Source organism: Myotis brandtii, unplaced genomic scaffold (genome assembly GCF_000412655.1).
Source record: "Myotis brandtii unplaced genomic scaffold, ASM41265v1 scaffold235, whole genome shotgun sequence".
In the NCBI taxonomy this organism is placed as follows: domain Eukaryota; kingdom Metazoa; phylum Chordata; class Mammalia; order Chiroptera; family Vespertilionidae; genus Myotis; species Myotis brandtii.
This window is the reverse complement of record NW_005358857.1, coordinates 418707-428240: the sequence shown is the minus strand read 5'-3', so window position 1 is coordinate 428240 and position 9534 is coordinate 418707. Positions and strand designations below refer to the sequence as shown.

Sequence of the window (9534 nt, the reverse complement as noted above, 5' to 3'; positions counted from 1 at the left end):
CGGCCGTCACCCGGGAAACTGGGCCGCCACCAGGCCCCGCCCCCGCCCTCTCCAGGTCTGGAAAGCCGCACCCACTCGCTGGGCGTCCGACGGCAGCTGATGGGTGGTTTTGGAGTCTGAACCACCCAATGATCCGAAGGGTCCTGACCCCAAGTACCTGGGTCTCATCCCTGGCCACTTTCGGGCGGGACAGGCGGAAGAGCCGAGTAATCTGAGTCCACGGAGCTTATTTCTTCGTTGCCTCCTCTGGCTCAGAGGCCGTGCAGAGTAAACCTCTCCCCTTAGAGACCCGGGCTCGGAGGGGCCAGGCGCCCCTACAACACACCCAGGGTCTGGATTCAGGGACCCAGATCCCCATCCCCAATCAGGCAAAGGGGCTGCTCCATTCACGTTTTTTACTAAAGCACCCACACAAGTTTCTGTGCAATGTACAAACACAAGCTAGCCCTGGGGCTACTGCCTTTGCTCTGAGACAGGGAGATGGGAACCAGACTGACTGATCCAAGCCGTACCTGCCACCCATGCAAAGCCCAAGCCCAAGATCCCAGGCAGTAACACAGCACCCCCTCTGGTCCCCTCCTGGGGCTGCTCCTCAGCACGGGGCCACCAGTTTGCCCCCTACAATGTTGAATGAAAAAGGTTTCCCCTCCCCTGGGAGCAAGGGGGATCCCCAGGTCTGAGAAGTCCCCCTGGAAGTGGCACTGCCCCCGAGTCCTACCTCCCATTCTTCCAGGCCCTAGGGGACTCAAGGGAGGGGAAACTGAGGCACAGAGAGGTGGAGTGACCTAGCCCAGGCCACTCCATGAGGCAGTGCAGGGGCTGGCCCAATCCTGACAGTAAGGGGGGCTGGGCTGGGGAGGGAGGAGTAAGGAGGAATGGCCCCAGAGGCCCCCCCCACTCCAGGGGCCTGTTCAGGATGGATGCCCCTCCAAAGTAGGTTCTGAAATTTCCGGTGCAGCTGGGAGGGCCTATTGAAGACCCTCAGAAAAACAGAGCCCACAGTTTCAGTCCTGGGGGATCCCCCTCAGAGCAGCCGCCAGCTAGGCTGAAGGTCAGTCCTCTGGCCAGCAATCCTTGGCACAGGAGCCTTTGTCCTTTAGTGTCAGCCCCGGGGGGGCCATGATGGGGGTCGTCCAATGTCCACTGTGATGTTGGTGAAGAGCGGCTGCCTAGACACCTCCAAGACCTGATACCGCACTGACCCGATGCCGTCCCGCTTCATGGTCAGCTTCGTGTTCTGAATCTTGGTAAACCTAGGCAGGACGGAAGTGAGTCCAGGTCAGGGCTAACCACCAAACCCAACATCTCTGGGGCCAAGGGTCAAGCCATCCGGCTTCTTCCAGGGGTGACCCAGTTCTCCTTGCCACCCCCTCCACCTGCCTGGAGCTCTTTTGCTCTTATAATTGCCCTCCAAACGGATCTCACCCCCAAAGTCCAGAACTGTGACATCCCCACAAACCTCTCATCTCAGACCTTCCTTCTTTAGACCCAGACATAGGGCATCCCACAGACACCTCAAATGCAAAGTGTCATCTCTGCTCCCCAAACCATCATCTCGGCCACCCTCTGTTCCTCATCCTTTAGTCACTCCTTCACCATCTATTTATTGAGCAGTCCCCATGCGCCAGGCTCTACCCTAAGCACCAGGGACACAGCCATAAACAGGCCAGCAAGGTCCTTCCTCTCACGGCAAGTCTCTGCCACTAGGGGAGACGGGTAACAGACAAGGAACACAGCATTAGTGCGAAGAACAGAGGAGAGGGAGACCAAGAAGACTGACTTGGAAGGGGTGAGCATGTGACATCAAGCTGACAGCAGGAGGGAGAGCATTCTAGGCAGAGGTAGCAGCACCTGCTGACCCTAAACTGGGAATGAGAATTTGCACAGCTGTGTGGCTAGAGCCTAATGGGCCAAGGGAAGAAGCAGTAAGACTTAGCTTGGAGGTTACATCGTGTATGGACAGGGCTCTGTAAGTCAGAGGAAGCAGGTTCTTTATTCTGTGAGCAAGAAGACATGGAGGGATCTTTAGCCCAGTTTGGGGGAGGAAGGGTCAGGGAACATGAACTACAGAAGGGACAGGGGAAGCAAGGAAACCAGTGAGAAGTCACTGCAGTGGTCCAGGCAAAAGGAGAGGTAGTGAAGGGAAATACTGATGGGCTCAGATATGTTTGGGGGTGGCACCCATATGACTTGCTGATGGTTCGGACATGTAGGGTGAGTGGAAGACGAATCCGGGAGAACTCCTAGATTCGAGGCAAAAGCAGCTAGGTAGATGAAACCACCACCCACAGAGTACCTTTAGCCAGAACATCTTGCTATCTTGTCACTCACCCACCCACAGCAGACATCACTAATTGATGATGGCTATTCCTGAACCAGGACCAAGGCTCCCACACTGTGCTTCTCGAAGAGCTGCACTCCCATCCTCATCCCAGCTGCTTTGGTCCTCCCAGTCCTTCTGAGCTCAGCTCAGACCCCTCTCTGAGCTCACTCTCAGATGCCCTGAAGCCCTCTCCTCCCAGTCTTTTGTCCCTGCCCTGCTCACCATGATTTTTACCTAAACTGCTTTTTCATCAGCTCCCTGGGCACCCGGTGCTTCATGCTTCCGCCAAACATCAACCCTACGTCAGTGCGGCACTCCCCACTCTTACACCCTGGGCTGAGCAGAACCACCCTACTGTTCCAGCTAGAGCAGAGCAGCCTCGCTCCCAGCATGCCCCTGGGGCCCCATGGATTCCTTCAGGCCTGGTCGGCTTCCCTCCGGCTCCACCCAGCAGCTCGGCAGCCCTTCACCTTCCTCAAGCTCCAAGGGCGATCCCTTCCATGACTCCCCAAGGCCCCTGGGACAAAAGTGAAACTGACACCCTGGGATGTGAGACCCCCAACACCCATCAATGATCTTCTCTACTGTTAGTCTCCGCCCTCAGAAATTTTAATGCCCCTGAGTTTCGGACTCTCAGCATATACCATGCACGTTCACATCCCAGACTCTGACACATACTATTTCCTTTTATCCAAACTGGCCTCCTCTATGAACCTGGTGAATACGGCACTGTGCCCAAGGTAGGTGGGTGACAAATATTTGCTGAATGAACAGCTGTCAAACTCCAGTTTACTACACATTCTCCAGGAGGCTTCCCACCATCCCTCTGCCAGGACAGCACCTTGCCCTGACCACCCTGTGCCGTAACTGCCTATCTCCCTCCCTAGAATGAACTTCGTATGGGACATCCAGCTCTGCACCCTTCTCCCCAGCAGGTTTGGCACCAGACAGTCCCGGAACGTGTCAGGAAGCCCGTGCCTACATTTCACATGCCCTCAGGCACTTCTCCCAGCCAGCACCAGACACCAAATGTTGCTACACCCTCAGAGACAGAGCCGCCCACTCCAATCAGAGGGTCAGTACTGTCTTTCCAATCCCCGGCCCACACGCCCAGGGCTCAGGCCTTTGTTGAGCTCCAGGCCCAGGAGCTGAGCCCAGTGCTGTCTATCTCTCATCCTATCTGCTCTGGCACAAGTGAGATCTGTGGGGACACCGATGGGAATGCAATCTACTCAATGACAATCTCAGCCCTGCCTTTACGTTTTAGTCACTGCTAGGAATCAAGCCAGGAGTGAGAGCTGCCTGGGTGAGGCTGAGCTAGCGGGTAGGGAACAGGAACCAGAGGCGCTGAGATTCACGTCGAGGGTCGGGGACCTTGGGATCATCTCTGGGGATCCACTGCAGAGGGGGTCACCCCAGGGAGTAAGGGGTTAGGGGCCCTTGGGGTCAGGGTGCTGGGGGTCACCTCTGAGGATTGGGCTCGTTATGCTTGTCCCGGTCGTGCTTGATCATGCGGTAGCGGCCTATGCGGACGTCTGGGCGTGAGATCTTCATCCCAGTCAGGGAGATCCTGGGGATGGGGACAGATGGACTGGAGCAGGCACCAGGAAGGACAAGCGGCCCTGCCCGGTCTGCCACACCCTCTCATGCCCCCTGTCTACTCTCCACCCCGTCACTCACCGGTTGAAGATGTCGTCATCCTCACCACCCCAGCCCCAGTACTCATTGGGGAAGCCATTGATTCTCAGGAACTGGGCTTTGCTCAGGCCCGACACGCCTCCAAAGTAGCCAGCGTAGGGCAGCCTATTGTGCAGGAGGGCGGGCGTCAGTGAGGGGCCTGAGGGGAGGATGGAGATGGGGTGGGGAACAGTGTGCCCCGGGCCAGGAGCTAGGGGGGCACTGGGGCTGGGAGTGAGGGCCTGGGCGTGTTAGGGGAGGTGGGGATGGTGGGGGTGGGGAGTTCTGGGTTCAGCTGCAAAGGGAGCTCTCACCGGAAGCCGAACTTGTCCATGGCGATGGCGAAGTGGCGGGGCTGGTCGCCGCAGCGGTACAGGTTGCGGTCATCCATGGGGACCAGGTCCACGTCGCTGAAGATGAAGCAGTCATAGGAGGCGTCCTCCTTCAGCGCCTCTAGGAAGCCCACGTTGAGCAACTTGGCCCGGTTGAAGGTGTCCTCGCCATGCTGGGGTTGGGGGAGGGGTCGGGTCAGCTCTGGTCCTGTGACTGGCAAGCACCTGCCATTTCCCACTGTCCAGAGTGGTCCCCAGGGGCCTGCTACCCACCCCCCACCCCCTTCGTGGCTCCTGCAGACTCCCAGGATCAAGTCCAGCTCCTTACCCTGGGCCCCGCCTTCCAAGGCCTTTCATGACTTGGCTCTAGTCTCCTCTCTGGCCACTGCCCTCAGACACCAAGGCCCAGCTACACGGCATCCCCCAGTGGCCCGGCTCTCCCTCGCCTTGGCCTTGGTGTTACAGTGCCCCTGCCCGGAATGCTCTCCGCTGCTTGCACTCGCGTCTGGAAGGCCTCCCTGAACCTCCCCGCCGCAGTGTCATTATTCATCCCCTCCCGCGTGCTTCACGTATGCCGGCGTCCACTTAAACTGTGATTTAGAGCTCTTACTTCAATCTTCCCTCACTCAGACATGCCCTGCGGCCTGGTCTTTGTGCCAGGCGTCTTGTTTGTGCCACTGGAGATCCTGGAGATGAGCAGCCCTGAGCACACTGCATCCCTACTGAGCACAGTCATGAAGTGAGACGAACAACGAACGCCCCGAGTGCCCAGAAACCATGGGACTGAGCTACGGAGCCTCAGCCACCTGGCCCCTCTGGCTCATGTGGATCCACACCCAGTTCCCTGGGGAGCCTCTGACACCAGGACGGGACGGGCGAGGTCACTCGTCTCCCAACAAAATGACAAGCACAGGCAGTCATGGTCCAGTGAGCCTGGGCCCCAGCCTACGATCTCCAGGCTGGAGCCGGAGAGGCTCCTGTGGAGGGTCTTCCAGGGGCCCTTCTGGAAGGAGAGAAGCAAGAGTGGCCCTTCCTCACCACCAGCCAGCTGGGGCCTAACGGGGTGGGAGCTGCTACCCTGGGGCCCTGAACTGCCCAGGGCTCTTGCTTTCCTCCCTTCTCCCCCTGCACCCTCTCTCCCTCCAGCCCTTGGAGCAGCTGTCCGTCACCTCCGGGCTCAACGGGACTCCTTTCCCACCTCTCTCACCAGCCAGGAGCTCAGGTAGCTCCCACAGGGCTCACACGCACGCCCAATTCTCTCCCCTCGGGAAGAGAAAACCTCCCTCTAACCACTGCCCTACCTTTTGCCGTCCCTTGTTGGCAGAGGTTTGTTTCTTTTAAGGAGTTGTCTCCAATCGCCTGTTTCCATGTTGTCAAATCTGATTCTTCAACCCACTGCAATCTGCTTCCGCCCCCACCATGCCCCTGAAATGGCTCTCGCTGGGCCCACCCTGTTGCTAAATCCACTGGACGCGTCTTGGTCCACATCCGTCCTTACTCCCACGGCAGTGCTCACGCACTCGCCACGCTTCCTTCTTGACGCTTATTCCTGGGCTCCCAGAGCACCGCACCCTCCCGGGTCTCCTCAAACCTTTCTTGCCAACCTTGGCAGCCTCTGCGGCCATCTCTCTTCCTCCACCCGTTTCTTCCACGCTGGCCTCTCCTCCCAGGCCCCATGCTGCCTGCAGGTTGGACATTGTTGGTTTTAGGGACCATCTACATACTGGTGGCTCCCAGAGCCCTCTCTCCACCGCAGACCTCACTCCAGGGTGGACTCATTTGACCAACTGCCTGCTAATCGCTGCTCTCACACCCCCCCAGGCACTCACACTCGTCACACACAGAAAAGAACTCAGAGTCATGCTCTCCCCCAGACCTGTCCCAGCTCCTGCGTTTCCATCTTGCTCACAGGCGCAGCGAACACCAAGACAGAGCACTCCAGCTGTCCTGGCGTCTCCCTCTCCACCACGGTGTCACATCTCTCCCTTTCACCCCACAGCCACTGCCTGACTCACACCATGTCCACCATTTCTTTCCTCCACGTCATAGCCTCTTCCCACTGGTCACTCTGCCTCGAGTCTCCTCTCCCAGGCCATTCTCCACGTGCAATCAGTGACCTTTCTATAAAGAAACACACACTTTGCTCCCCCCCTTAAAACTTTACAATGGTGCCCACCACCTTCAGGCTGGATTTCAAGTGCTTAACAGGCCTCCTAAGACCCTTATGGATTTGGCCTCCATCAGCTCTTCCAGCCTCATCTCTGTTACCCACCCTTCATTTTGGACCCCACACCTCAGGCAACAATTCCTGAACACACGAGACCAGCTCTCTCGCTGAGGCCTCTAGTCCCTCTGCCTAGCATGCCTGCCTCCGCCAGTCGTCTGCCAGCTGATGCCTGTTCATCCCTCAAGACCAACCTCAACCATTGCTTCCCAAGCCCAGGGCTGGACCAGGCCCCTTGGTGCTCCCACAGCTCCCTGCTCCAACTCCAGACTCACACCATCGTGCTGGAGTCTCCAGGGATCCAAGTCCAAGTCTGGGAGTTTTCTGTGGGGAGGAGGCCTACGCCAGGTCCTCTGTGGGCTCCAGTGGCCAGGCCTGGCTGGCCCATGGCAGGGCTCAGAAAGTGAGCCGAGTCCCTGGGCTTCAGCTGGGCCAGCACTTGGCACTAAGGCAGACTTCATCCCTATTTGAGGACTAACTCTTCCTCTCCTCGGCCCTCAACACCTCATAGCCAGCATCCCCTAGGTCTCCACCACCACGGGATGGGGCCCACCAAAGGAAGACAATGGGGCTCATGCCCATTAAGGCCAGGCACACATCCGCCAGTGTGCATGCCAACATTCACACGCACGTATCCCCTTCACGAGTATGCACACTGACATACATGTACCCCCACAGGTAATTCACATATCCACACAACCATGGCAGACAAGCACCACGAATGCCCCCAAACCCACACATGTACCAACAGGCACACGGGCTCCACATTCACAAGTGCCCACGGGTCCCCTGGTGGTCAGTACCCAGCCTGGGGGTCATAGACGGCACACCTGGTTGATGACATAGATGCCATAGCGCAGCCGCTGCCGCCTCAGGATGGGGTGCAGATAGTGGAGCCAGTAGCGTAGGTGGTGCTCCCGGTGTCGAAAGGGGATGATGACTGCCACTGTCTGGGCTGGGGTGCAGTCGGGCGGTGTATAGCGGCCACCCAGGAGCACACCCGGGTTCTCCCTCTGCACCCGCTCCAGTGGCATGGGCGAGGTGAACTCAATCAGCAGTCGGCCCACTGCAGGCAGGACGGTGGCAGGAATCAGGACTTCATCCGAATCCTGGGACACCAGCCCTCTCCCTCGGCCCGGGGGGTGGGCGAGGGAACCCGAGGAGTAGCCCTCTCACAACAGACCCGGACCCTCGGCACCCCATCGGTCAAGACTCCACTCCCCATGGAATGGCTAGGTCCTCTGCCCACCCCTATGGGCAGGCCCTACCCTGCAGGCTCACCAAGACCAGGTGGCGAGTCAGGACAGGGCGGCAGGACGGGAGCCGAGGAGCCAGGCCGGACACTGGGGGCCTCAGGGAGTCCGGAGCTGGGGGCAGTGGCGTTCGGCCGGGAGCAGTTGGAGCTGCTGCTGGCAGCTGGGTGAAGGACACGGGCAGGGCCTCGGGCACTGAAGCGGCTGAAGAAGGCCAGGTGCTGGGCATAGACGTCAAAGTAGAGGATGACGGCCACGAGAAAGTGCAGCAGGCAGAGAAGGAGCACGGCCTTGCAGACGCGCTCCAGCGTCCCCCCCAGCAGTCTGCTCATCCCGCAGGCGGCCTCCGGCCCGCCCAATGGGCCCGGGCATCCGGCTGCCGGCCTGAGCAAAGGTAGGAAAGAAACCGACCCAGCCGGTTAGGGCCGATGGGCAAGGCTACCCACCCACCTCCTGCCCACTGCTCCTACTCATGGACCCGCATCCTCACATTTACCTGCTCATGCCCTGTGACACTCCTCACATTCTACCTGCAAACAGACACAGAGACACAGTCCCTAGCAACTCAATACTCACACATCTTCACGCACCTGAGTACTTACCCACGTAAGCTTACATTCCTTATCTACACACACACACACGTATTCCCAGGAACATGGACACGTAGCCTCTGACCACACTGGTTCATACCTAAACATGGGAACATGTGTACCTAGAGACCCACAGTGTACCTGTGCCCCAGAGAACAGACACCTCACAGGGCAGTATGCTCATCCCAGGACTCCGGGCCTGGGGAAGGGGGCCATTTCCTGAGCACCTGCCATGCAGGAGTGCTCTGTACCACGGCTTCACGGCTTCACTGAGTCCTCCCAGGAGCATGGTGGGCAGTGGTTTGGTCACACAGGTCCCAGGGGCAAGCAGGCCAGGCCAGCTGGAACCAGGCTGGGCAGTGGCCCTCAGCATCTCAATGGCTCAAATACAGGATGTCTGTGGGATCCCTTCCTTCTGGAACAAGAGGTCAAAATACAGGGTGTGGCATGGGCACCCCCTATAAGACCTCAAGGGTTGGGCTGAATTCTCAGGGGCCTGCCCAGCACTGCTGGCCCTGATTCCCAGAACAGGGACGCTGGAGCCCTGGGGACGGAGGGGCAGCACTCAGCAGGCAGGAGAGGGTCCTGCTGGGCACAGCTCCAGCTGCGGTCCCATCAGCGCGGCCACACTTCCGAGGCCACTTCAAGAGGCGCTTCAGGTTGCAGGGGGCGTCTCACTCACAGACACACGGCATCGCACAACCGTGCAGACACCCTTGGTCCCAGCTATACTCACCTGCACTGAGACACACACAACTACAGACAGACACACCCAGGTGACAGTCACACACAAGTTACACACTCACAAACAAAGCCGCGGGTCCCGCACTTACACAGCCGCACCTACAAGCTCCCGGGCGCCTCCCAACACGCGGCCCCACGTGCGAACATTCCCACCCCTCCTGGGGCAGGAGTTCTGGGTCAGGCTGACCACCGGCAGCGAGGCGCGTTTGGGCAGGGCTGGAGGGCTGAGCCGCCTGAACACGTGGCACCCCGGGACTGGGGAGGCAGCAGCGACCCGGAGGGTGTGGAGCCTGGGGGTGGGGAGGCGTGGATTGGGGGAGTGGATGGAGGCGGGGGCCGAGGCCAAGGGGAACCGTGAGTGGAGCGCCTCCCCGCGCCACGAGGCCCGGTG

At 59.3% G+C, this 9534-nt stretch overlaps 1 protein-coding gene across 1 annotated transcript; it reads right to left on the bottom strand.

Moving 5' to 3' along the window:
• Positions 1-381: 381 nt before the first annotated feature.
• B4GALT2 (UDP-Gal:betaGlcNAc beta 1,4- galactosyltransferase, polypeptide 2) lies at positions 382-9513 on the bottom strand. The gene is made up of 7 exons (XM_005866624.2): positions 9233-9513; positions 7838-8193; positions 7387-7622; positions 4315-4505; positions 4004-4126; positions 3789-3893; positions 382-1253 (listed from the first exon to the last, which is right to left on the bottom strand). The coding sequence occupies exons 2-7, from the start codon at positions 8139-8141 to the stop codon at positions 1103-1105; spliced, it is 1110 nt and encodes a 369-aa protein (XP_005866686.1). The 5' UTR covers positions 8142-8193; positions 9233-9513; the 3' UTR covers positions 382-1102.
• Between the last annotated feature and the right edge of the window lie 21 nt (positions 9514-9534).

Excerpts from the sequence above, each read along its gene's own strand:
- B4GALT2 (XM_005866624.2), bottom strand. The coding sequence starts at position 8,141 with ATGAGCAGACTGCTGGGGGGGACGCTGGAGCGCGTCTGCAAGGCCGTG. Across the intron at positions 4,506-7,386 it reads GCATCTATGTCATCAACCAG|CATGGCGAGGACACCTTCAA; the intron begins GTGTGCCGTCTA and ends CCCCAACCCCAG. Across the intron at positions 4,127-4,314 it reads ATGGACAAGTTCGGCTTCCG|GCTGCCCTACGCTGGCTACT; the intron begins GTGAGAGCTCCC and ends CCTGCACAATAG.